This window comes from Rhinatrema bivittatum, chromosome 13 (genome assembly GCF_901001135.1).
Source record: "Rhinatrema bivittatum chromosome 13, aRhiBiv1.1, whole genome shotgun sequence".
Classification (NCBI taxonomy): domain Eukaryota; kingdom Metazoa; phylum Chordata; class Amphibia; order Gymnophiona; family Rhinatrematidae; genus Rhinatrema; species Rhinatrema bivittatum.
This window is the reverse complement of record NC_042627.1, coordinates 50959308-50986472: the sequence shown is the minus strand read 5'-3', so window position 1 is coordinate 50986472 and position 27165 is coordinate 50959308. Positions and strand designations below refer to the sequence as shown.

The window sequence follows — 27165 nt, the reverse complement described above, 5'->3', positions numbered from 1 at the left end:
GACCCCTCTTCCGCTCCGCTCCCCTCTGTCTCATCCCCTGACGAGCCAGTGGAGGATTCGCTGTCGGGCCTCCTTCTCTTATTACCCTTTCCCTTTGTCGCTCCGCCCGTGTTGCGTTCTCCACCGCCTGCTCTCACTGTTGCCTCTGGCTCTGTCGCTGCTGTCAGTGGAGTTTCTGGCGCTCGGCTCTCGCCCTCCTCGTCTGAGCTTGGCACGCCTTCCCCAGTGTCCACCACTTTCGGCGCTTTCACTCTGCTCTTGTCCTGCGCCGCGATCCGTTTCCCGGGTTGTTGCCCCTTCTTGGTCGTTCTCCCCCGCGTTTGTGCTGACCCGGCCGATTGTTGTGCTCCGGGGTCGCTGCCTTGTGTAGCTGCCGCTCCCCCGACCACCGGGCCATACCATGGCGGTGGTACCTGCCACCATGGGGGGTACATATGTTGCTGCCATTGCTGTGAGCCGTACGTGTGTCCGCCCTGGCCGCCTTGAGTCGATGATTCCGGGGGTGGGCCCGATGCTCCCATTGCAGGCATGGCCCCCGCACCCATCGCTGGCCACATGGGCCATCCCCATTGCGGCACTCCGCCTCTTCCCATGTCCCACTGCGGTGTGGGCCCTCCGGGGTTGTTTTGTCCAGCCGGGGCTGAGTTAGGCTGCTGCCACCTGCTTCGACTCTTCTCCCCCCGGGCCGTCCCTGTCGATCCTTCTCCCTTCTTGCTCTTGCCCTGCGGTCTCGGGATCCTCCGGGCTCCCCCTCTGCCTTTCCCTTCGCCAAGAACAGGGTCCGCGTGCGTGCCGCGTGGCTCCACGATCCGCCGCTGCCGTGCCCCCCCCCCGTGCTCTTGCTGCTCCTCTGCCCGGCATGCTCACGATTAATCCACTCCACACACGGAAACTCCTTTAACTTTATTATTGTTATTGTTTTTGTGTACTCACTGTTCGCCGTTCACGGGGGAGGGGGGGCTGGCCGAGTCCTTGCGTCGCCGCTGGCTCCGTCCCGGGTCCTTGTGCCGGCTGCCGACTGCCTGCTCTGCTCCCAGGATCGCTCAGCGCCTTCCTAGGCTGCAGTCTCGCTGCTGTATCCAATTATCTCCTCCGCTTCCGTCTCTCCTTCCCACGTGGCCGCAACGTCTTGGTTCCTGATGCTGATACGCTGGCTCCTGCTGGCCAGGAAAATCGCCACACCAGGAAATCGGGGCTCGTGTCCTGCCTCCCCACGTGGTCGGTCCTCCCCACGTGGTCACCGTGCTCTGTGCTCCCTCCGCTGCCGTGGAAACTCACAGCCCTTGCCACTCAGCCGACCGAGCCCTTACTGACCAGGCCACCAGCACACAGTTGTCTCCGGGTCTCCCACGGGCCTCCGGCAGAAATGCCCTTCCTCTCCGTTCGCGGTTTTCCTCTTTTTTTTTTTTTTTAATTCGCAAATCGCGTCGGTGCTTGCCTCTTGCGCCGGGCCGAACGTGCCCCATGCCCTCTCCTTGACCTCGCTCACTCTCCGGCCAGTCCGCAGATCCCCGATCCCGAAGATTGCGAGCGCTGTCCCGGTAAAAGACCGGGCTCAGCGCTCGCTCCTGTTTAAAAGGGGCCTCAGCCTCGCGATATCCGCGAGGCTGACGTCACTAGCGTGATGACGCGGCGGCCTTGCCGTGCCGCGCGCGTCATCACGCTCCTCCCCCGTCCCAGGCCGGACGACACGGCGGCCTATCCGTGCCGCGCTCGTCCCTGTGCCCCTCCCCCAGTCCCGGCCGACCCCGCGTCGCCGCGCGGCCCCCCCCGGTCCCAAAGGTAAGCACCGTCGGGGGGGGGGGGGAAAGAAGACCGGCGGGGGGCCCTCCCCTCGGCAAGCGCCATGTTAAAGGGGGGGCCCTCCTCGCATGCCGCGACTCGGCCCCGACTTCTAATTCCACTATATCTTTTTTGAGATGTGGTGACCAGAATTGCACACAATACCCAAGATGTGGTTGCAATAAGGAGCAATATAGAGGCATTAGGATTTTCTCGGTTTATTCTCCATTCCTTTCCTAACAATTCCCAGCATTCTATTTGCTTTCTTGACCACCACCACACACTGAGCAGATGATTTCAACATAGTAACCATAGTATGCTGGGTGGTGACTCCGAATGTGGAACCTTGCATTGCTATCATTTGGATTGCTCTTCCCTATTCCCTATGCATCACAATTCACTTGTCCACATTAAATGTCTGCCATTGGTTGCCCAGTCTCCCAGTCTTGCAAGGTCCTCTTGCTTCCAAATAGCAGTTTCTCACAATCCTCATGCTTTCAACTGTCTCTTGTTTCTCAAAATGCTTCTTGTTTCCAACTAGCAGAAGAATGTGAGGAAGAAGAACCAATGGCCAAAATTCTTTAAGAATAGGCTCTATCACATGAGTTCAGAGACATTCCTGGGTCATTCTGTGTTGCTGCTAGTTACACAGCCAAATACAAGTAGTTGAATGTTCTGGGTTCTGATTTTGTAGGTAGAAGCCATCAGAGATTAGGCTTGGATTCAGATACATCCAACCATTACCAGCTTGGGATGGGTTGAATTTTTATCCAATTATAATAGATGATTTGGTAGTAGTATTGCTGTGGCAAATGATTCACACAACAAAAGTTAAAAGTCAGTAACTCTAGTCAGTGCCTAATGTGCCACATGTAATGGTCGTGTGCTTTTTAGATAAGAAACTTGGTGATTTTTGTTGTTGTGGCCACACATGCTACATACATCTACCGATGATGTTGCAACATCAGGTCTCTTGTTACAGATTATATAGTATTCTATTATGACTGTTATAAAGTAAATCTGTACTCTACTGTTTTAACAATAACTTTTGTAATCTAGCAGTTTCAAAATTCTGTAAAGGATAAGTAAGGTAAACTGGATTTGTTACGGACTAATACACCAGCATGAATACTTGTGTCAGTGTGTGTACACAAAACACACATACAAGTATACACACACACTCAGAGTAAAAGCTATATTGTGTGGCATTCATAGGGATTAGGTGGCGCCAGTTAATTAAATGTGCTGGTTAACTAAAAGCCTGCTTCAGGTCCTCTCCTCCCATGCAGCAGCATGCAGTGAACACAAGAGAGGTAGGAAGATAACGTGGAGTGGACAGAGCAGAACAGAGAAAAACTACTCTCCCTTCCTGTCATTTATCCCCATAGGAATTGTTGCCTGGGCAAGGTGCCAATTAACAGAGCATTCCGGAAATCAAAGTGCCAGATAATAGAGCTTTTATTGTATATAAAAGTGCAACCTCATAGTTTCTAGGATGGATATGTTATACCCATTTAGGTGTCTGTTTTCCTCATTTAAGTTTCTGGAGGAGACATGGGGCAATATTTAACATTAGACTACTCAACGGTTTGTGGTTTGAGCCTCGTTCAATTTCTAAACTCGTACTGAACTTTTCATAGACTACTTGTTTCCCCCCTCCACGGTTTTGCTGGTATTTGTATTGTCCCTGACCTAGTTTTGCTAGCCTTGACTTCTCTGTCTTCCATTTCTGTCATTCCTCTGGAGATGTTACCCTCAACGATGATCAATGGGTGTGTTACATTTAATAATGCTGGAACAGGCAAACAGTCCAAATTTGAGTTTCTTTGGGCACTTACAAGGTCATGAATCTTGTGTTTTGGTTTTTTTTTAATAGACTTGAAGCTCACTGGCAGATAATGAGGACAAGCAGATCTGGGGAGGAGATGGTTCAGAGGACTTGATAGCAGTAATTTATGGCAACTGAGCAATTTACTCTGTAGAATGCAGTAGTTCTAAATTCCTCTTAGCGTTTAAATGATTTAAAGTTTACAGTGCAATACTTGGGGGTCAGAGATTTCCGTATGTTTGTTTTCTGCTTTTCATACTACAGGTTTCTTGATACAGTACTTAGGGGTTAAAAATGAGAAATATGATATCCATCTCTGAATATGGTTGTCACTTGTCACTGCATATAGGTAGTATAATGTAGCATTATTTTCTGAGATGATCTGATGCAGTGTTTGTGGGCACTAATCAAAAAGATGTGATCTGTGGACAAATTTATCATCTGATAGCTGAACTGTTACATTCAGGCCAAAAGTTTTTTTTTGTTTTGTTTTGGGTTTTTTTTTTTTTTTTTTTTTTAAATTGCTTGTTAAGACAATTGCAACTTGTTATCTAGAGCAGGGATTCTCAACCCAGTTCTTGGGACAAACTCAACCAGTTGGAGTTTCAGGATATCAACAATGAATAAGCATTAGATAGCTTTGCAAGCACTGCCTCCATTGAATATCTCAGGCATATTTATTGTGGATATCTTGAAACCCCAACTGGTTGGGTTTGTCCCAAGAACTGGCTTGAAAACTATTGGTCCAGAGGATACACATATATTGGGTTCCAGAAGAAATTAAGATGTATGGCCCATAATTAGAAATTGTCACCATGATTGCTAGGCTAGCCAGGAGTAGGGACAAAAAAAGGTATTGGAAGGGGTGGGGGGAGAGGGGAGAACACATGCACTTTCAAGTGAAGGCTCGTGACAGCACTGACCCAGTATAGGATAGTTCTGAGTGATCTGGAAGTTCAAAAGAGCAGGAAAAAAAAGGCCAAAAAAAAAAAAAACTTATCTTGATTGTGGGTCACAAATTAATCATGCTTCTATGCTTCCTGGGGCATCCACTTGGTTCCATCCTTTTCAGCTGAGCCTACCAGGATTTCTTTACAGGGATACTCAGTCCAGTTTCTCAATATGGAGCCATGAGTTTTGGATAAATTATGAGATTGTATGTTCCTTTCCAATAGTGGAAATGACTTAATTGTAATAAATCCAGCTTTAGTGTTCACATTTGAAGAAGGGTGCCCATTCCTTTTATTAGAACATCCATGTTCATTATTGCTAACAGCACCTTGCTGTATGTTTGAGCTGTATTGTCAGTGTATGGTGCCACAATCTTTTTTTTTTTTATTTATGCAATTTCAGATATATTTACATCATATATCAAAGGTATAAGAGATCCATCAACATGGTACAAAAATTTGCTGTTGTGGATCTTGTATTTCCTCTTCTCCTGTAGATGATGTAATTTTCTTTGAGACAAAAAATACTTTTGTAACAACCGATATTATTTCTTTAGGTATCTTTAAAGATTCTAACATGTATTCTTTGAACATCTCAGCCGGAGATAATTTTTTCACAACAGGAAAATTCACTATACGAAGGTTTAAATAAGGAAGGGAATTTTCTATATTTTTAAATTTTCTCTCAGCATTTACCTCAGCTTTTATTAAAGTTCCTTGTATGTTTTCCATTTTGGTAATTCTTTCCTCTAATTTCTCCATTTTTCCTTGTTGTAAATTCGTCATTTTTTCAGTATTCAAACCTTTTTTATTTAAATCCAAAAATGCCTGTGTTAACGTAGTAATAGCGGATTCAATAGAGACCATTGCTTTCCATAAAGTATCTAATGTTACTACAGGAGGCTTTTGCAGAGAAAATACAGTTTTTGATTGTAACATTACCAATTCTTGAAGTGCTTTATTTCCTTCGGTGTCCCATGCCAATACAGCTATTTGGGGTATAGGAGTAGAGATAGCTGCTCCTTCTCCATTGCTCCTCCACCTCCTCCGAACGCCGACTCTCCACTGTCTCCGTCAGACCCGGGGTGAGGGGGGGCTGCTCACTCCTCACCTCCTCCAAATCGTGCGATGTTTCCTCCCCCTCCTTTCTGGTTTGACCTCCCGGCAGCGGCGGCATTTCAGACGCTCCAGGGTTGAGCGATATATCATCGGCCATAGGGATTAACCCGAGCTCCTGGGTTTCTCCCCCCACGGCCCTCGCTCCCGGCATTCTTGGGGTAAGGTCAAAGAAACTCTCAATCTTTGCCTGTTGAAAACCTTCTTTTGTAATTGCATTCTCCTTCAGTCGAGCCTTATGCTTTGTGTGAGGCATTTTAAAGTACTCCAAATATAGAAATAGCAAAGGTAATATAGAAATTCCAAAAACAAGTGCAGAGAGAGTTCCCTTGCTGCTTCTCATGTGGTGGCCATCTTGGCCCCCCACAAACTTCATTTTATATGTTCAAGACCTTCTCTGTTCTTGGAGAGCTAGGGGTGTCATGTGGCTGCTCTTGATAATTCCCAGGCCTACTGATATCTTAAGTAATACCTGAACCCTTGTGCTGCATACCATGAGTGATTGGGCTTAGCGCTACCATAAATATCCAGGCCTAATCATTATCCTGAGGCTCAATGATAAAGTCAATTGTTGAAATCCACACTTGGGGGGGGGGGGGGGTAGAGGAGTGAGCGAGGCTGCACCTGAACTTATTTTAATTAACCTGAATATATATATATATCTTTCTTTCTTGTTCTCTCTCTCTCTCTCCCTTCCTCCCTCTTCCTGTGTTCAGTTTTGAGGAATTTTGCTTTATCTTTATTAAAATTTATGAATAGCTTAACATATGAACTAAGCGATGTACAAGTGAACAATCACAAAAATAAAGCTCACAACACAACATATTAGTATTCTCATTCATACCATTGTTATGTGCTGTTAATGTACGACTTATTATGCAGTTACCCTAATAAAAGATTAAGAAAAAAAAATTAAATAAATCAAAATGTTATATCTGTGCTGCTCTTTCTCTGAAAAATGGAGGCTATCAGACATCAATTAGTAATAAAGCCTTTTTAAACAGATATGTTTTAAGCAAAGTCTTAAAAGCTCTCATGCTATCTACAAGATGCAGTAATTCAGGGAGAGAGTTCCAAAAGGTGGGGGGCCGCGACCGGAAAGGCACCATCCCTAGTTAGACACACCAAGCCGAGCATGCCGCAACAATCGAAAGAATGTCCAAAAGTCCCCTCTGGAAGCACCTTAATTGCTGTGAAGGCCAATAAACGAGTAGCAAAGCATTGCACCAGGGGGAGGCGGAGGATGAGACTAGTCTTAAAAACTTTCGTTGCGATTTTATATAGGATCCACCGAGTATTGGGCAACCAGTGAAGGTCAAGAAAAACTTGTGTGTCAGGATCCCTATGTTTGTTACCTGAGATCAGTCTGGCAGCTGAGTTCAGCAGTAACTGTCTACCTAAGTAGGACTGAGAACAGTTTGTGATCTTATGATTGTTTGAAGGCTTTTATGTTTTTGTGAAAAAGCAAAGAAGAACCTTCCAAAAAAATAAATAAATAAATAAATAAAGACCACATAGATGTCCCATTTGCATTATTTGTGCAAACTATAAAAACCATTAATATTGAAGGGATTTTTTTGTACTTAGTGTTTTCCATTACCGACATGTATAGAGTAATGCAGAGTTTGTGAAGGTGACAATTATGAAAATGGAACATCCTGCATGACAGTCATCATTGTGCCATGAATAAAACATTCCAGATCAGTAACACATTGCTGATATCCTCGGGCAACCTATGGGCACCTGGAAGTAACTTATCCACAGAGTCACTCTTCCAGATTGCCCCTAAATTTCTACAAGAATCTGCAGCCTATAGCAGTCTACATTATACGCATACATACATTTACCATGACAAAAATAAACTAAGAGATTCATCTTATATATATTTTCCAACATAAATACAGAATAAACTAGTATTTAAACATGTGATCTGTAAAATGGTTATAATTTTAACTATAAATAATGCGGACATATTTTACCTTCCTTCTAGATCAGTGCTTCTCAACCCAGTCCTCTGGGCATACCTAGCCAATCAGATTTTCAGGATATCCATAATGACTATGCATGAGAGAGAGTTGCATATAATGGAAGCAGTGCAAATCTATCTCATGTATATTCATTGTGGATGTCCTGAAAACCTAACTGGTTAGGTGTGCTCCCAGGACTAGTTTGAAAAGCACTGTTCTAGTTATTAGGTACGTAATGGTACAGATGTTTGTCCTGAAAGCATGAAATTATATATATATATATATATATGTATGTATGTCAAATGCTAATGAATGGAATATTATCTAAGATAAACAATGCACTTTGAAGAAGATGGCATGAGATGCTGGTCTGCAAAGTAAACCTCAGTTTGAGTTCCTAAAGTTAAATCACCAGCTTTAACTGTCTGTTTGAAATGTTTTGGAGGAATGCTAAATCATTACAAATTTCACTTGACTCAGAAACCCAAAATGTGTATTCCTGTGAAATTGAGCTCTAGCTTCCAAGGTTTGATAGGATTGTAGTGGCTCAGACATAAAACAATATTTCATGGACATTAATTTATCTAACATTTATTCCCCCTCTTCCTGATTCTCTTGCAGACAGCAATTCTGTGGATGAAAAGGTTTTAAATCGCATCTTTCTTTAAGGGGGTCATGTTTTGTTGATCTTTGTTTGTGACTGATTTGACCTGTTTAGTTCTTTCATTTTAGCTGTGAAATATTGCATGCTGTCCCAGCTTCCCATTCCTTTGTTGTCCTTTGAGTGACCTCCAAATGTGTTGCACTTATAAGCAGGATTCTCCTCACTGTGGTGCTTACCCTATTTCATATTTGCCAACATAAGGGTCTGCTGCTGTCAAACACAGTATTTGCATTGTGTGTCTCACCTAGTCACGAATGTCCATGACATGCATTCCAAGATTTAAAGGGAAACATTACTTGGATGTTGTTACATGTTCTGTAGTCGCTATGCACTTTTTTGTGATCGTGACTGCTTCGTGGGTGATTCCAAGGTTTTCCATTAAATGCTCATTTTCTAATCAGGTGTATTTCAAATGAAAATATACTTATTTTGGCCTGGAGCTGACCCTGCTTAACATTTTTCATGTAAGGTGTTTTATGTATGATGATCTAAAACTCCTTTCAAATTGCCAATCGGTGTCATTGGGTCATTTATAAATTGTTTTTCTTTCTATTCTTTCTTCATTTAAGGCTCGAATACTTAGTGGAAATGCTTCCAAACTTTATGACATCCAGACATCTGGAGGGTGAGTTTGATTATAAATACTGTTGTATCTCCTGTACTGTAGAAATGCTTTAATCTTTTTTGCACTTAGTATCCACTCAAGTTTATTTTTTTATTTTTATTTTTATTTTTTTTGCCTAAAAGCATGACATTTTTAGAAATGTTTATTATGTGAATTCAAATATTTGAATATCCAACCTGCCTCTCAAGGAGGTGCTATGCTTGGAGGCTCAAAGAAGATTGTGAACTACTCACCTGGGTATAGTGTAAGGGACTTCATTTTATGATCTATATGTCAAAAGAAAACAGCATAAAAGAAATTAGTAGGGGTGTGCAGAGACTTCTTTGTTTTGTTTTGTTTTTCTATTTCAGTTGTTGATTTATTCATTTCTTTTTATTTATTAAAAATAAAAAAATAAAAATGTCAAAATGAAGAAATAAAATAAAACAGCAAAAAAAGATCTTGTGCCCTCTGGGGACAAGGGAAAACACTTCTCAGTCCTCCCTGGGTGGTAGAATTTTAAAATAAAACAGAAAACAAATGAAATTTTGGTTATTTATTCTTTTGTTTTAAAATTGAATTGAAATAAAATAGGAAATTTCATTAAAATTACCACTTTTGTTTCAAACAAATACACATCCCTAGAAATTAGTGGTTTATTCTTTTTTAGTCACTGATTTACATAATCAATTACTGAAATAAAAGATCAGTGTGATGTCATTGGCAAGTAAACCTTTGGAAATATAAGTAACTTCATCTGATGCTGGTTTGGTCAAGTTCTCAAGAAAGGTGTTAATATTATCATTTCAGTTGTCCTAGTAGTGGTAGAGGTGTTTGAGGAAATTAAATTGGATGCCATCTGATGCACAGCTCATTAAAGCTAATAGTTCCTCAGGAATCATGCTGCAATTGCATGGATGCAATGGGGATGAAACCTGGGCTGGCTCAGGTTTCGAGATGGAGCTATAACTTGGTCTAAAAATTTTTTTTTTTTTAAATAATGAGGGATATTTAGGGGGTCATTTTCAAAGGCTTATCGCATGCAATAAGCCTCTATCGCACGCGAAAAGTCCCTTTTCGTGTGCGATAGCATGCTGGTAACCTTATCATCGCCAGTAGTGAGCCGAATAGCACCACCTTTCACGGTGGCGCTATTCAGTGCGAAAGCCAGCAGTGAAGACAACGCAGTGGTGCAAAGGCTGCCGGCTTTTGCAGGCCCGCCCCCGGTTTTCGCAGGATTCACCATTCTGTCATAGACTGGTGAATCCAGGCCTTAGTTTGTGCTTCTGTCATCTTTTTGATCTTTTGAACATGTGAAGGAAATTTTTACAAGGTGTTGATCTGTAAAACACACCTTCTGAAACTGCGCCCCCCAGTGCAAGGGAAAGTATGGTGCTGACCATAGAACACTTTCTTTTCCCCCCATGGGAAAAAGAGGCAGCACCTGGAGGAGGAGGAAGGAGCCGAGACTGTCCTAGCCAAGTATGAGGGGTGAATTTATTTTTTACTTCCCGGTGGGGAGTTTGTACCTGCAGACCTGAGGACCTGTCACACCCTCTGGGCCAGAGATTTTTAAAGGGAAATTCTGTGGGGAGTTCCCTCTGAAAATCAGAGATGAATTTTCAAAAGAATGTTTTTTTTTTACAAATTTACAAATGCATGTAATTTTTTTTTTTTACAAAGTTACAAATGCATGTATTTGTAACTCTTGAAGATTAATATATTATGGTTATTATAGTTAATGAAGTTAGCATATTTCCCTTGAATTCCGTTATTTTATTATTTGTAAAGCCTGTTACTGGTAAATGTAAAGCCTGTTTCTGATATTTGTTCTACTGTTTAAACCGTTATATGTAAAGCCTGTTGCTAATTTATTGTTTCCCTGTAAACCGAAGTGATGTATAACTATATGTACCTCGGTATAAAAGAATCTATAAATAAACAAATAAATAAATAAATAAATAAAAGATGTGCGCGTAACAAATAGCACGTGCGCAAACTAAAATGGCATATGTGCGAGTATGTCATTTTAAAAACTGCAGCACACGTGCACAAATCAGGGAGCATAAGGTCATTTTCATGTGTAAAAAAAGGGGCAGGTCTTGGTCATTCTGTGGAGGGGATAACATTTGCATGCTTGCGTTTCTATTTTTACAACCTGCCAAAGTGACGCGCGTTAAGTCCTTTACCTGCAAATATTTACTCCTGCTCATTGTCTGGTGTAAGTGATCGTAAACATCTCAAAAGTAAAAACAAAATGACTGGGTGGAGGGTTTGGGTGAAATGGGGTGACTTCAGGGTGAACAGTTGGGGGGGGGGGTCTTCACGAGCTCAGATGGACAGGGTAAACTGGTAGACCAAGTAAATCTGGTTATTTCATTGCTGCGAATATGTTATAAAATCTCCTGACTTTCGCATGTAAAAGCCGACTTACGGAGGTAAATGCATCCAAATAATGCGAGTAAAATCTATTCACTAATCCCTTTAAAATTTGAAGTTACATATACATGGGTATATCATTTGCGCATCTGGCTAAATCCAGCTAAATTCTGCGCATCCGGCTAAATTCTGACTTAAGTGGCTAACTAGCACTTTTGCTGCTACTTAGACAGACAAATTTGAATTATCCAGAATAATAGCGATTTTTTTTTCCAGACTTATCTGGCTATCTTACATACCAGGATAAGTCCAGAAAGTGCTAATTAGACAGACAAGCAGCGCTTTTCAGTGCGTTACATAGCCACATAAATTGGAGCTTATCTGAATAAATGCCACTACTTTTCTGGATAAGTCCGAACTTGTGCGGTTTTTACATATGCAAGCATGTGTTAGTAAATTACATGCGCATATGGGCTTACATGAGCATTTTTGAACGTTATGCTCCCTATGGGCCTCATTTTCTAAAGTATCGCAGGCCTGCGATACTTTAGGGAATGAGGGGCAGGGGGCCGAAACGGGGGGCAGGCCTGCGCTAGCCAGCAGCGATTGCACTGTCGCAGTGCGATCCCTGCCGGTTTCACACCCAATAGCGCCACCATAGGAGGTGTAGCTATTGGGCGCGAACTCGGACGCGAAAAAGGCCTTACCTTTTCATCATCCATGGCGTCTTCACGGAGTCGGGCCCGGTGAAGCCCCGACTCCTCCTCTTCCGGGGCCGACTCCACCCCCATTTTGGTATCGCAAGCGATAAGGGACATTTTGCGTGTGAAACGTCCCTTATTACGTGTGATCCGATTAGAAAATGAGGCCTTATGTAGCCAGTTAAGTTACAAGTTATTTGGATAAACCTACCCGGATAACTTTAGTAGTGTATATTTAGCCATGGTGCTCAAGTTAACCACATAACTGTGGCCAAATATATTCAGCAGGGGATTTGTCCTGCTGAATATCTATGACAAGTTATGCAGCTAAACTTTAGCCAGAGAACACTCCCCAATTTACAGAATATGGACCTCTATATTTATAAATCTAGCAATTATTTGTTAGGATTTGGATGGACTGCCCATTGCTGCTTTGTTGATGACCTGGACTGGCAAACTGGTGGGCTAATCAATAAAATGATTAATTTCATTTACTTGCACATGTTTTAATATTAGCCGACTTATGCATGTAAATTGGATTTTTAACAACAATATATTTTTTTGATAGGAAAAGTGCACATGTCCAGTGCATTGATATACATAATTTCAATGCACTGCATGCATTTGTGCATGAGCCAACATACACGTGTATGTTGTAGGGTAAGATGCATGTATTTTATAAAATGCACATATATCCCACACATAGGTTATAAAATAATATAGTAAACCTATATGTAGCAATATATACATGTATATGCTACCACACACAGTTATTTGAAAGTTAACCTCCTTGTTCACATTTTTTTTTACCCTTCTATTGCTTGGAATATAGATTTGGCCCATATCCTTTTGATGAGATTAATGTAGTTGCAAATGTAATTCTGTAAAGCCGAGTTATTTGCAGTGTCATATATAGAGGGGAATTCCTCTGCCTCTGTTTCCTCCTCCTCTTTCCAGACCTAGTTCTAAAAGAAATGTTTGAATGCTGTATAGTATTCATTATCATACTTTGAAAAAGACATGAGTACAATTAAGTGCAATATAAAAAATAGTATGTAGTACTGAGACTGAGATTAGTACAATAGAGGGGCAGACCCCCATCCCAGGTAAGGGGAGAAGGCCACAACTGGTGGAGGTGCTCCACCTCCAGGCAGGGGTACAGAGACTGGTGGGAGGGCTGGTGAGCTCAATTTATGACTGATGCTCTCCCACCAAACACAGCAAGACTGATTATCACCCACTAAACTGATACAGACTTACCAACCACTGCACATTCTACTTCTTGTTAAACTTCTTGTTAAACTTCTATCATCCTCTTCTTCAACTCCCAGTTAGAACCATCCTTGTTTTATTGTAACTGCTTCTTTCTGCGCACTTGTTATAATTTGTTATATTTTGCAAATGTATACTCTCATGTTATAGTTATGTACGTTTATAATTTATTGATCACCCCTTGTTTTATGTAAACCGACATGATACGAACTCCATGAATGCCGGTATAGAAAAAAACCTCAAATAAATAAATAAATAAATTTAATCCAGCAACAGTCTTCTCTTCTTTTGGCAGTTGCAGCATAGAGGTGGTGGGGTCGACCTCGCCCTAAGGGTGCACAGCACTCTGTCTGAAAAAAGTGTATTGTGTGGGTGAATGAGAATAAAGATCAGTTGCTTGTCAAGTCTTCAGCTTTGATGGCGGGGATTGGCCTCATCACCCCCAATACTTCTGCTGCATCCTTCCTATTGTAAACTCAACCACAAATTTAGAGAGACAACATATTTAACCTATATAATATTTATTGAAAATATACACATATATACCTACATAGACATTTAAAACTAAGCTAGCACACTCACACATTCATACAACCAGGTTAAATATGTTGTCTCTCTAAATTTGTGGTTGAGTTTATGACAGTGATATAGAGAGTTGTATTTTAAAGATTACCCTTTGTGTTACGATACCGCATCCTTCCTATTGGACATGAAAAGGAGAATTTTCAAAATGTTAGCCAACTGGATTGCTCTGTTGGAAAACTGTACCCCTCAGAGCAGCCAAAATGCATGTGTTGAGGCAGAGTTGGGGTGTTTAGGTCGAGGGAGTAAACAACATTTCAATTTTCAAATGTGTGGTGTATTGTTACCTGCGGAAATAGGAGATACACCTAATGTGCTCACCTAATTTGTAGGCACTTTTCAAAGGAAAATACGGTATTCCCGTATTGAAAAATGAGTATAACGTCCATGGGTACAAAAGGTTCAGCTAGTGAACCTTTTGTACACATGGACTATTGAAAATTGCTTCCAAAAAAGGCAACTGCTTTATTACCATAACAAATGCTTTTAACCCAGTCCTATAATATAAGCTGCTCAAATAATCTGTACGTCCTTTCTTGGATATAGTATTCCACAGTCTCTAAGATATAACTTCTCTGCAGCAGTGGTGCAGGAAGTATATCCTCTCAATGGTCTGCAATAACTTACTCTGTTACATGGCAGGCTATATTGAACTCGTCAACCTCCAGCCAGCCATTTGGGGGGGGGGGGGTGGTAATATTTTAACAGCCCACAAAAAATAGATGGCAAAAACATGCATAAGTTACGGTACACTAGTTTTTTGAAAGCAAACATATGCTCCTAAGGGGGGGACAACTCAGAACCAACATCTGGAAATATTTCTTCATGGAGAGGCTGGTGGATGCCTGGAATGCCCTTCCAGAGGAGGTGGTGGAGATGAAAACAGTCAAAGAATTCAAAGGGACATGGGATAATCACTGTGGATCCCTAAAAACTAGAGGATGGAAATGAAGAAAAGAGTGCACGGGGTAACTTGCTGGAGCAGCGATTACTACCCTTAACAGAAGGTTATGGGGATTACTACTCTTAACCAATAAGCTTTGATGCAACTACAATATTGCTCTTCACTTCAATGGCGGGGAAGGGGGGGGGGGAGGGAATTTTGATTCAGACAACAACCAATGAGGAGCCCGGCCTTTATGGTCTGGGGAACTGATAAGCATTGGGATAACCTGCATGGAGTGGCAGTTACTACCCTTAACATAAGGCATGGGATTTCTACCCTTAACCAATAAGCCTTGATTCCTTTGACACAAATGCAACATCACTATCCACTTTGACAGCAAGGGGTGGGGGTGGGAAGAGGTATTGGATTCAGATGACAACGGACCCTGACTTTTACAGTCTGGGGTATTGATAGACATAAGGGAAAAAATTACAGGACTGCTTCTACGGCCAAGTCCAAATGCAAAGCACATCAAGCAGCACTGTTTGAATTTTCAGGAAGACTCATTACCCTGTAAGAGAGAAACATGGGGGTAACCTGCACAGCGCGGCAGATACTACCATAAGCTTGCTGAGCAGACTGGATGGACCATTCTGGTCCTTTTTTGCCATCATTACTAAGTTACTATGTTAAGTTCATTTTGAAAATTATCCCAGCAAAACTTTCTTCACACAATTACACATGCTATTATGTCCACTGAAAATTTTCTGGAAATTCTACACAGATATTTTTGAAAATAGATAAGTATGTGTGAAAGTACAAATCGCTCCTCAACCCCAACCCTGGGAATGCCTCCGATCAGTCCAGACCAGCTTTCGCGCATACAGGATGTATGCATTTCAGGTGGTCAATTTTATAACAGGCCATCGCCGCAGGTAAAGCATCATTTTATCAAAGGCATTTCTGCAGGGAATTATCCTCCCTGAATCCAGTTAACCTTGAACATTTTCCCCACACCCTCGCCAGCGTGTAACACATATACAGAGGGACAGCCGCCTCGACTATACTACCTGTAAGGGAGAGCAGACGGATCTGGCTTACCTTGTATCACCTGCAGTATCTCATTATCGTTTATTAATGTCTTTCCCAGGTGCCAACTTCACTCTTAAATTATTGTTCAAATTTCAGGGACTTACCCATGTACTCGATGGATGAATTTTTCTTCTTTTTACCCCATACTTCACAGTCTTATGTTGACTGAATCAATGCCTTAGAAGAGAGAGGGAAAGGCAGGACAGATGGAAGCCCTGTTATGATCTATATGTTCTGAGTGGCTGTCATTAAAGGATAAAAATATATGAAAAAAGAAAACATTTATGGTGTATTTGATGCTAAATAAAATTGTGTTTCTGCATAGCACTGGTAAATTATTCAAGGAGAAGTCAGGTTATTAAAAACTATGGTGATTTGCCACTTGACAAAATTACCAGCTGTGTAAATTATATCTGCAACAAAACTGTTTTAATTTGCATAGCCAAGGTTTCAGAATAATTTCTATGTAATGTTTTTATGACTCAGTCTAGTTAGGTGTTTGAACATTTGTACAAAATCCCCCACCTTTATTTCTTCTTGCATCCTCAATGTGCTAGTCCACATTCCACTAATATAATTCTGATCTTTAGATGTAGATGAATTTAACAGTGGTGTCACTTAGCAGAGCTTCCTCACAAAGAACTTCCAGTGAAACCAGCAGATTGTAGCATGTGACGACTGACTTATTCTATAGATGACTAAGGTGTTAAAATTGGTCAAGAGCAAAATTATGCCTTTATGAAGTTCTGACATGCTTAGAGAGAGGACTGCTTTGGTAAAGAATGAGTCAGTAAGTTATCTTCGGTGTTCTCTCTCAGTCTGAACACTTCCTGAAGTGTTGAAGAAGGAGGAAACATTGCCAATCTGAAGTGGGCAACTGAGGTAGGAGGAGGGGAATGGCTTCACCTAGGTCTCAAAAAAAGATTGAGACCAATGTACAAAAGCGCAATTATTACATGCACCAATTCAGCTTTTAGCAGGCGAAGCACTGTTTGTGAAGAAATGCATTTTGGAGGAAGTAAAATTTTATACATAGTGTACTACAGGTAAAATTTTATGCAAATTCAAATTTAATGAGCTTTTGTGAAGGAATATTATACAAAATAGCTTAAGATGAATTTAATGAAAACCTGTGGGTGAAAGTCTTCATAGGCTGGTTTTCGCATAAAAAGATTACTATAACTCAGTGAGGTGTAGTTATCTTTTTTGTGGAATTTTTCACTGGCAATTTTGTGTGAAATTATTAGGGGTTGGAAGAAGAAAAAATGTAGTTTTATTTTTCATTTTGTTTTTGAGGGTTTGGTTTCCCATGAATTTCATTTCATTAAATGCTTATTTCATTTATTTAGTTAAAAAAAAACCCAACCAAATTAAACATTAAAAAAATCCAAAAAAAGAAAAAAAAAAGGGGGACCTCTTGAGGCCTCCCATACCCCCCCACCCATATGTTCCACCTGAAAAAATGCCTGGGCTGGGATACTCCCCAACCCCCACTTACCCAGTCTGAGGCAGATCCAACGCAGAGGCCTAGGCTGAGATTGTAGCAACTTACAGTGGCCTACGCCTATGCAAGGCCAAAGCTTCAGCCTGGGCCTAGGCATCGTGGCCAAGCTTGGAGGACTGGTCCTGAAGTCTAGGCCCAGACCAGGTGTCATTACCGGAGACCCAGCCCAGTCTCAAGCCTAATGCTGGGACCCAACCCAGAGGCCAAGCCCAGGCCCAGCACCCATGTCTCTGAGGTCTTCTTTCTTTCTTTTTCTGTTTTCTTTCTTCTTTCTTATTCGACGAAATGATGCCTCTAGGAAAATACTATCTCTCTTTTGTACAAGTAATTTATCTATACAATACTATTATAACATCAACATCCAGCATATACCAAATGAGAAGAAACATTTGAACCATTAAATCACTGCCTCTTTAAACAAAATATGAAGTCTTATATTACAGTTAAACAAACGTAAGGCCAATGTTTAAGACACTAAGGGGTAAATTTTATAAATTTACGCGCGCACGTAGTTTTGTTCGTGCACCAGGTGAGAGCAAAAATACGCTGGATTTTATAAGATACGCGCGTAGCCTATAAAATCCGGGATCGGCGTGTGCAAAGGGGTGCACATTTGTGCAGCCTGTGTGCGCCAAGCCCGGCGCGCGCTGCCTGTTCCCTCCACCTCCCCTCACCTTCCCCACCCTTCCCCTACCTAACCGACCCCCCCCGGCCCTATCTAAACCCCCCCCCCCCCCACCTTTGTTGGCAGATTTACGCCTGCCGAAAGCAGGCGTAAATCTGCACGCGCCAGCGGGCTGCTGGCGTGCCATCACCCGATCCGGGGGCTGGTCCGGAGGCCTCGACCACGCCCCTGGGCCGGCATCACGCCCCCGACATGCCTCCCGCCCCGCCCCAAAATTTGTGCCGCCCACCTGACACGCCCCGACACGCCCCCTTTGCAAAGCCCCGGGACTTACGCGCATCCCGGGACTTGCGCGCACCGCTGAGCCTATGCAAAATAGGCTCGGCGCATGCAGGGGGGGTTTGGGGTAGGTTTTCGGGGGGTATGCGCATATCTTACGCACGTACCCCTTTGAAAATCTACCCCCAAATAAAGGATGATGTTATAAATGAGGGATGGATTGCCCTAACAGGACTTCAGGTATTTCTCGGTGGTCTAGACAGGGCAATCATGTGCTTGGTGTAGGACACAGCGATCCCAAGTCTTTGTGCCTGAGAGTGAGTGAGTGAGTGAGTGAGTGTGTGTGTGTGTGTGTGTGTGTGTATGCGTTATTTTAATTGACAATCTGTTTGTCTCATTTCTTGGCAATTAGTTCAAGAGTTGATTGGTTGGTACAAAGGATGAATCTAGGCTATATACTGTATATAAAAGAGATGTAACCAAACTTGTATGTAATTAGCTGGTTTTCCTTTTTCCTTTTTCCTTCTCATTCCAAGTTCAATTTTCCTTGTTACATGTAACTGCTATTTCCGCACTATTGTTCAAGTTTAAGTTTATTTTGCACTCCTGTTTCATGTGAACCAGCATGATGGGACTATTGTCTTGAATGTTGGTATATAAAAAACTTAAATAAATAAATAAATAAATAATTGTGAAGAGCCTGACCAATTGCATGAATGGGAGTCTGCAACTCAGTCTGGTTATTCCAGTCTAAGGTATGGCTGATAGTTATTAATAGTTATTTAGGAAAAATATGAACTTTATAATGGAAACCTTTTGGCTCAGTTCTGCCAGGTTCTAGGTCACATGATGAATGTCTCAAGGGTTAACTTGGAATAGTTATGAAAGGCACATGCTGCAAGAAAGCGCATGTGTCTTATTCTGAAAAAGTCCTTTGGGCTGATATTTTCATGCCATCTGCCCCTGTCATGGATATTCAGTGGAATAAAGATCTGACTGAATATCTCTAAATACAATTATCCGGGTAAACCTAGCTGGATGATTTTGAAACCCAACTGACTAAATCTGAATAGCTCTGGTTAGATTTCAGAGTTATCTGGGCTCATATACCCGGATAACTTTATCCTTAACCAACTACCCCAGTGAAATAAATAATGCCCCTTGGTAATCGAGGCCCTGCCTCCCCCAAGACCCCCAAAATAATGTATTAGGGTAGAGAGTTTATAGGCCCATAAATCTGCCCTCCTCTCCCCTCCCATCCTCCCGGAAATAGCTGAATTTACCAAAATGTAGTAGCGAAAAGCCCACGCTTATCCCTCCCGCCCCACCTGGAACCCCTCAAACCTTTTACAAGCTGAGAGCTAGGAAGATGGTGCTCGGCTCCCAGTGCACTCGGCATAGCAACGGTGGCCACGTTCGCTAACAGCATTGTTGTCGGAGAGCATTGCTTTGAATGTAGCTGGTTAAAGGCAAAGTTATCCAGGAGGAGAACATTAGCCGAATAAGTTATTCCAAATATCAGAGCTAACCAGATAACTAATTTGGCTAACTCGATTCCGCCAGTTAGGTTGCTTTTAATATTCAAAAGCTGCCATGGCTATATCGCGGGGTACATGCTGTTTAATGAGCGTTGTAGCCTTGTCACGGTGTAGGGGGGTGGAAGGGAGGGATAAGACAACAGGAAGTTGAGAAAACAAGCCCTGGCTTCCTGTCAGCCCCTCTCTCTGGTCACATTTTGAAGGGAGAGAGAGAAAACACACAGCTATAACACTGTTCTTGAAATCCAACTGCCCCTCAGCTAGGCTGTTGAGCCCGACCTGTACACATACAAAACCAGGGCCCTACCTCTATTCAGAGGAAGCCCCAGCATGCAGTTTCCCACTCTTATTGGGCAATTTGGCTTTATACTTTCAACTAAATAAAACCAAAAGCCCACCATTATTACAAAAAACAGCAATCCCACACCCAACCCATATACTGTCGTCCGTCCTCCCCCCCCCCCCCCCACCTCATAAATGATAAAACCTCAGTAGTGAATCCTAATCAACTATCCCTCACTTACCCCTCTGTTGCCTCCCCTATCCCACTACAAAAATGAGTAAAAGAAGCTATGGCTCAAATTAGTGTAAATTTATGATGACTGTATAACAAAACAAATGAGCAGATCAATTGTAACAAAAACCTTATAACCGTAACCCACCTAGTGTCCTAGATTTCCCTGACAAAAGCTGGGAGCCTTACAGCAGAAGCAGGAGCACTAGTGCAGTGCAGAAGAGAAGGTTCACGAGGGCAGGGCCAGTGGAGGAGAGGGGAGCACAAAAGAGACTGCTTGTGCACTGATCCTGTGGTGACCCACTTCCTTCTCTCTCTGCTGTGCCTGCACGGACCATGCACCTGGGCAGCTTCCTGTGCGACTGGAAGCTTGTGCCAGCAGGGAGACTGAAGGGAGGACTGCTGATCTTTCACAGTCCCTGCAACTGCGTACGTGCTCCACTGGCACCTGGACAGCTGGTAGGGTACTGCTGCTGAAACTGCCGCCCCTGGGAGAGTTGGGCTTGATGGACCCGGGAGGTGAGGGAAAGGTGAAACCAGAGGTGAAGACGGAGAGGAGAACTGATCTAAGGATCCAGCTAGGGGGAAAAGAAAACCCAGTTACTGAAGTGAACACTGCTCCTATGAAGAGCTGCCCCCTTCCCTCCACCTCATAGTTCTCCTGTTGCAGCTGACCCTGAGGAGGATGCACTATTTTCCTGCTCATCTGAGGATTATATATAATATTTCAAAATAAATGAGCATTAAACCACAAGAGTCTTCAGAACCTGCTGGTAAAAAGATTGTTTCAGGTTATTCACTGGTCCCAAGTTGGTTCTTGCTATAAGGAAGACATTAATTTTTATAAAGGAAAACAAATCATTGTCAGATCCCCAGACATTCTGTAGGCAGGTACCTTTTTAAAAATGAAAATGGCTAAGATCCTTTTTTATCTGATGCTTGTTTCATGCTGTTTCATCACTTGCTGGGATAACATTTCAGTGGATAAAAGTGTGTACGTTTTAGAGTACAGCTAAATGCTAAAATATTATAAATGAATACTGAAGAGAATTGTTGCAATTCAGTGAACCTTAAGATTTTAGCTTGTAATAAGAATTCAAGAGAGGGTAAATAATAAAAAAAAAAAAAAATTAAAAAATTGCAGCCTAAAACAGGTTGCTGTATCCATGAAGCGACAGGCCTGAGAGGAACAGACAAACTAGGGAGACCGCACCTTGAATACTGTGTACAATTCTGGTCGCCATTTCTCAAAAAAGATATAATTGTGATGGAGAAGGTACAGAGAAGGGCGACCAAAATGATAAAGGGAATGGAACAGCTCCCCTATGAGGAAAGACTAAAGAGATTAGGACTATTCAGCTTGGAGAAGAGACGGCTGAGGGGGGATATGATAGAGGTGTTTAAAATCATGAGAGATCTAGAACGGGTAGATGTGAATCAGTTATTTATTCTTTCAGATAATAGAAAGACTAGGGGGCACTCCATGAAGTTAGCATGGGGCAGATTTTAAAACTAATCGGAGAAAGTTCTTTTTCACTCAACGCACAATTAAACTCTGGAATTTGTTGCCAGAGGATGTGGTTAGTGCAGTTAGTATAGCTGTGTTTAAAAAAGGATTGGCTAAGTTCTTGGAGGAGAAGTCCGTTACCTGCTATTAATTAAGTAGACTTAGAGAATAGCCACTGCTCTTACTAGCAAAGGTAACATGGAATAGACTTGGTTTTTGGGTACTTACCAGGTTCTTATGGCCTGGATTGGTCACTGTTGGAAACAGGATGCTGGGCTTGATGGACCCTTGGTCTGACCTAGCAGAGCATGTTCTTATGTTCTTATAGGGACTTTGATTTCTGGAGGCTCCTGTCATAGACAGTTTATTTTTTAAATGTAAAACGAGCTGCATCCGGTCTCATCAAACCAAGGTCTGCCCTGCTGGAGGGCTGGTGCTCTGCCCCTATTCCATCTAAAACACAGGACAGGTCTCTGAGGTTGTAGCCAAGCAAGCTGAAAAGGCTTGCCTGTTTGATGCTAGCCCAGACCTGCAATTCTACCCCTGAGGAATCGAGTTGGCCCTTAAGGTTTCATAACCGATCACCAAAACTATCCCAGTGTTTCTAGCAACTTGAGGGCTCAAGGACTATACTCAATGCTGTGGTCCTGGATCCTTGCCTTGCCTTGCTTGTTCTGACAAAGTACCTGTAAGTAATCTTGCCTAGAAGTAACCCTGTCTTGAAGCAATCTTGTCTGAAGTATCCCTGTTTCTACCCGGTACCTGTGACTCTGTTATTATATCCTATGTTCCAGTTTATGTAGGTGAAGATTACCTGTTTTCTGTAATATTTTGGAATAAACCATACCTTGTTTAAGAGGACATCTGTTTCTTGACCCAGTACCTGTGCCAAGCTCTAACCCAACCTTTCCAGTCCTAACCTGACATTATCGTTCCATCATCTTATTATTTCTTAATAGTATTTATTAGGGATATGCATTTGTTTATAATGAAATAGGAAATAAAGACGATATTTCCTATTTCATTGCATTTTGGGGGGCTAAAAAAATGATAGGAAAACCCATGAAATTTCATGTGGTTTTCTTATCATTTTTTTTGTGGGGGGGGAGAAAGGGCACATTGAAAAAAAAAAACAAAACCCAAACCCACCCCAACCCTTCAAATTAAATTAATTGCAATCTCCCACCCTCCTGACCCCCCAAGACTTGCCGAAAGTCCCTGGTGCTCCAGCGGGGGTCCCAGGAGTGATCACCCCCTCTCGGGCCGTCAGCTGCCACTAATCAAAATGGCGCCGTGGCTCTTTGCCCTTAATTAATTAACCCCCCCCCACCCCCCAAAAACTTGCCAAAAGTCCCTGGTGGTCCAGCGGGGGTCCCAGCGCTGGTCGTCCATTGCTCCTACCATGTTACAGAGGCCGGCCAATGGCATAGCCTGTCACATGGTAAGAGCAAAGGGCCACCGGCGCCATTTTGATTACTGGCAGCCGACAGCCCAAGAGCAGGAGATCACTCCTGGGACCCCCGCTCAACCACGAGGGACTTTCGGCAAGTTTTGGGGGAGGGTTGTAATTAATTAAATTTGAAGGGTTGGGGTGGGTTTGGGTTTTTCGTTTCGGGGCAGCCAAAAAAAAATCAGCCCGAACTGCAGGAAAATGAAATTTCCCATGGCAGGCCGATAACGAAGACCAAACCAAAAGGTTTGGCCGAATCACATCTCTAGTATTTATAAAGTTAATTTTATAATACCACATATAGCAGCAAAGTCTGCATAAGCATGTTATGTGCAGACATTACCATTAGTTTTCAAAGTGATTGTATGCACACAGAATCACGTTGAAAATGCTGGGGTAAAGTTCCCTGGTACGCTCACAAGTTACACGCAGAAAGCGTGTAACTTGTGAGCTCCTAGCAGTGCTCCTAGCAGTGTGCAAATTCTGTGTGTAAACTTACCGACAGTCCTATCCCCACCCCCCCAGAACGCCTACCACATATGAACAAGAAAATACATATGTGATCAGATTCTGAGTTCCCAGAACAGGAAAGGGAAATGCAATAGTGCACGAGGTTTTACATTTTCAAAACTATAACCATTGGGCCAGATTTTTAAACTTACGCGAGGGCGTAGATTTGTGCGCGCAACCCGGCGAGCACAAATCTCCGCCGATTTTATAACATGCGCAAGTAGCCGCACGCATGTTATAAAATCCGGGATCGGCGCGCGCAAGGGGGTGCGCACTTGTGCACCTTGTACACGCCAAGCCCTAAGGTAGCCCCGATGGCTTTCCCTGTTCCCTCTGAGGCCGCTCCGAAATCGCTCGGTCCCGCTCCCGGCCCACCCACTCCCCGCCCATTTTTTCAAGCCCCGGGACATACGCGCGTCACCGGGCCTATGCAAAATAGGCTTGGCGGAGGAGCAGGTTTTCGCCCAATTCCGCCCCATTGTTTAGAAGAGAAAATGAACTTGCAGAGAAAAAGGCGCAAATCTCTACAGGTTCTCTTTCCCTAGCTAATTTTCAAAGGGAAAGTATGCATGTACTCTCCCTATGAGAACTGGTGCAGAGTCCATCAGGAAAAGACCCCCTAGACTTTGCAACAACCCACAGTTACTGGAAAATTGCCTCCTAAAAGCATTTACTTCATGATAAATGCGATATCAGACTTCAGCCCCATGTGGCCAGGTATATAAAAAGGTTTCTATTCATTTGTGTCTATTGCAAAAATACATTGTATGACTGCTCCACAATGTCTCATTACACCACATAGTCTATAATTTTAACCAGATGAGAGAGAATTTCTCAGATCTTTGGTTAGAAGGGTGAGAAGACATTATTTAGCCTTTGCAGACTTTTCATTCAGAATTGTATTGACAAGCTAAGTACAAGCTAGACAGAGTAAGAACAATCAATGCAAAAACCCACAACGCAGTATAGTAAGATGATGATTTCATGAAATATAAGATTACCAACTAAACTGCCACTTATTAGAAAGGTCAAAACCTTTTATTAATCTCTCCTCTGTCTGGAGTTCTGAAATGCATGAACCTAGAATCTGAAAGATCCTGATATATCTGTCAAACAAATGGGATTGTGTGCTTCATTAGCATATACAGTGAAGAGGAACAACAATGTCTGCTTATAAATTTCCAAATAATCTGCTCTTCTATGTTACTGCTCTAATGAATCATCATTGGCTACAGGCCATTAGCAAATAATCCAAACTGGTTCTTGTTAAATGACCAGAATATTATTTTTCTCACCAGACTGTTTCACTCCAAAAATGACCCAAGCATGACATATCTTAAAAGCAGGATCTCCGCATTGAGTGCTACACAGTCACAAGAAGGACTTAAAACACGCTGACAACCAAAGTAACAATAGTTTTAGTGGAAATGTTTCTGTGCTCTTACCTTGGCTTGGCCATGTCACTGGGGGCTTTGAATAATCTAAAGAACAAATGCACTGTTTTAAGTAAATGAATAATGTTCAAAATGGCTTGATTCAAATAGTTTAGCTGGGTATTTACTTACTGCTTACCATCTTATCGTAACTCAAGCTTTGTAATTCTTACCTTTCTAGAGGCTCATTGATCTTACTCATCTACAGCTCAGGAGATCCTAGCTAAAATATAAATTACACAGAATTTAGCAGAGATCTGTAAATAACAGTTATGATAAACATTTTCATGAACATTCAAATTTTACAGAATGTCGGGACAAATATTAGCACGATCAGAGTTTGACGTTTTGCACATCTTTGGAGTCGTCCAGAAATGAATGTTCATTATCAAAGCAATAAAGGTACTCGGAGCACATAAAGGTCTGCTTGAGCAGACCTTTTAAGTTTAGTAGACTAATCTGTAGTTTGAATCTGCTGTCTTTCTTGGTTTTGGCAGGAATAAAAATGGAACAAATGAATGAAGTAAAATAAAAAGGATTTTTCTATACTGGCTAAGGCTATTTAATGTGACATGCCAAGTGCAAGTAGTAATATTTATTATTCATTAATTTATTATTATTTGAATTTAGCCATGTCAGTAGTGTTCCTGCAGAAAAATGGAAGCTTTCTGGGTATGATACTTTTACATTTTTAACTATATTTTTCTACTGCTCCTTTTGGTTTCCTGCCCAACCACAGGACCCTGGTGCTAGTGAAATGTGCCTGTTTTGTGTTATGCTAGAAGCATTCCCTGCTAGAGCATTTTTTTTTTCAAGAAATGTGGCTGGCATCTTTAAATCTGTAATAGTTTAATCATTTTAGTTAGGCGAATCTTTGCGTAGCACCTGAGTTTAAAGAAAATCAAATTAGCATTTTAATTGTTTTCAAACATCTTTATCATCACACTTGAAAGGAAAAAAGGTGGTTAATAAGTAAGGAGGGCTGAGGTGAAATAAAGCCAAGGGGAGGGGTCAGACTCCTAATTTTACCACAGAGCATTTCACGGCAGGAATTTCAGGATATCAGTCCTGATGGTGCAGCTTTGAAGCTATGACCATGAAAGGAAAATAAAGAAATGCACACATAATGGAACATGATAGACAATGGAGAGTCACCTACAGGAAATGATTGGAAATCAGAGAAATTCACGTATACAGCTCATGATTATTTCCTGTTATGTCATTTTGTTTTGGATTTATGATGTTCTCATTCCTTCGTTTTCCTGTATATCTTGTTTCACTAGCTTTGTTTTAGTGCACTAGGAGGTCAATATTCAGAGAGCCGGTAATCGGGTAGGTATTCCATCTAAAGTTACCCAGATAACTTTACTCAGATATTCAGGAGGACAAGTCTCCCACTGAATACACTTATCTAAAATAATCCAGATGACTTTAGCTGTCCCACTTAACATATTTGGCTAAAGTTATGTGGGAAGGTTTACCTGAATAACTTTAAACCTATCCAGCAATGTGTTCAATACCTCCTGCCCCAACCTACACTCTCGCCCCACCTGGAATCCCCCAGATCCTCTAAGGCTGGGCTGGGAGCTAGCTGAGTCAGTCTTACCATGCTCCCGGCTGTGTCCTGTGTTGCTCTGACAGCAAGGCTGCTAGTATTGTGGCTGAGAGCGCAGGAAGATCCTATTGCTTCCCAGCTCAGCCTTGGGGATTTTGAGGGGTTCTGGATGGGTTGGGAAAGGTGGGGTTTAGGATTCTGAATGAAGCAGGAGCAAAGGGGTTGGAAAAAGGAGGGGATCCAGAGCTAGATCTTTTATTTTAATGTCTGGGCTGAGGGTCTTAGGCCTGGAATTTCTAAGGTCACAGACCTTAGAAAATCCGACGGTAACGGGAGGCGGGGGGTGAAGCAGGGGGTGAGCCTGTGAAAGCCAGCAGCCATCGCACCACTGTAGTGCGCTGCTGCCGGCTTTCACACCAAATAACTA

General features: G+C 42.3%; 1 protein-coding gene across 1 annotated transcript in view; it reads left to right on the top strand.

Moving 5' to 3' along the window:
• Positions 1 to 27165, top strand: part of UNC13C (unc-13 homolog C) — a 688103-nt gene that overhangs the window by 68835 nt on the left and 592103 nt on the right. The window contains exons 2-3 of the mRNA XM_029574856.1: positions 8265 to 8287; positions 8877 to 8932. Coding sequence (XP_029430716.1) covers positions 8265 to 8287; positions 8877 to 8932 — 79 coding nt within the window. The remainder of the gene's footprint in view (positions 1 to 8264; positions 8288 to 8876; positions 8933 to 27165) is intronic.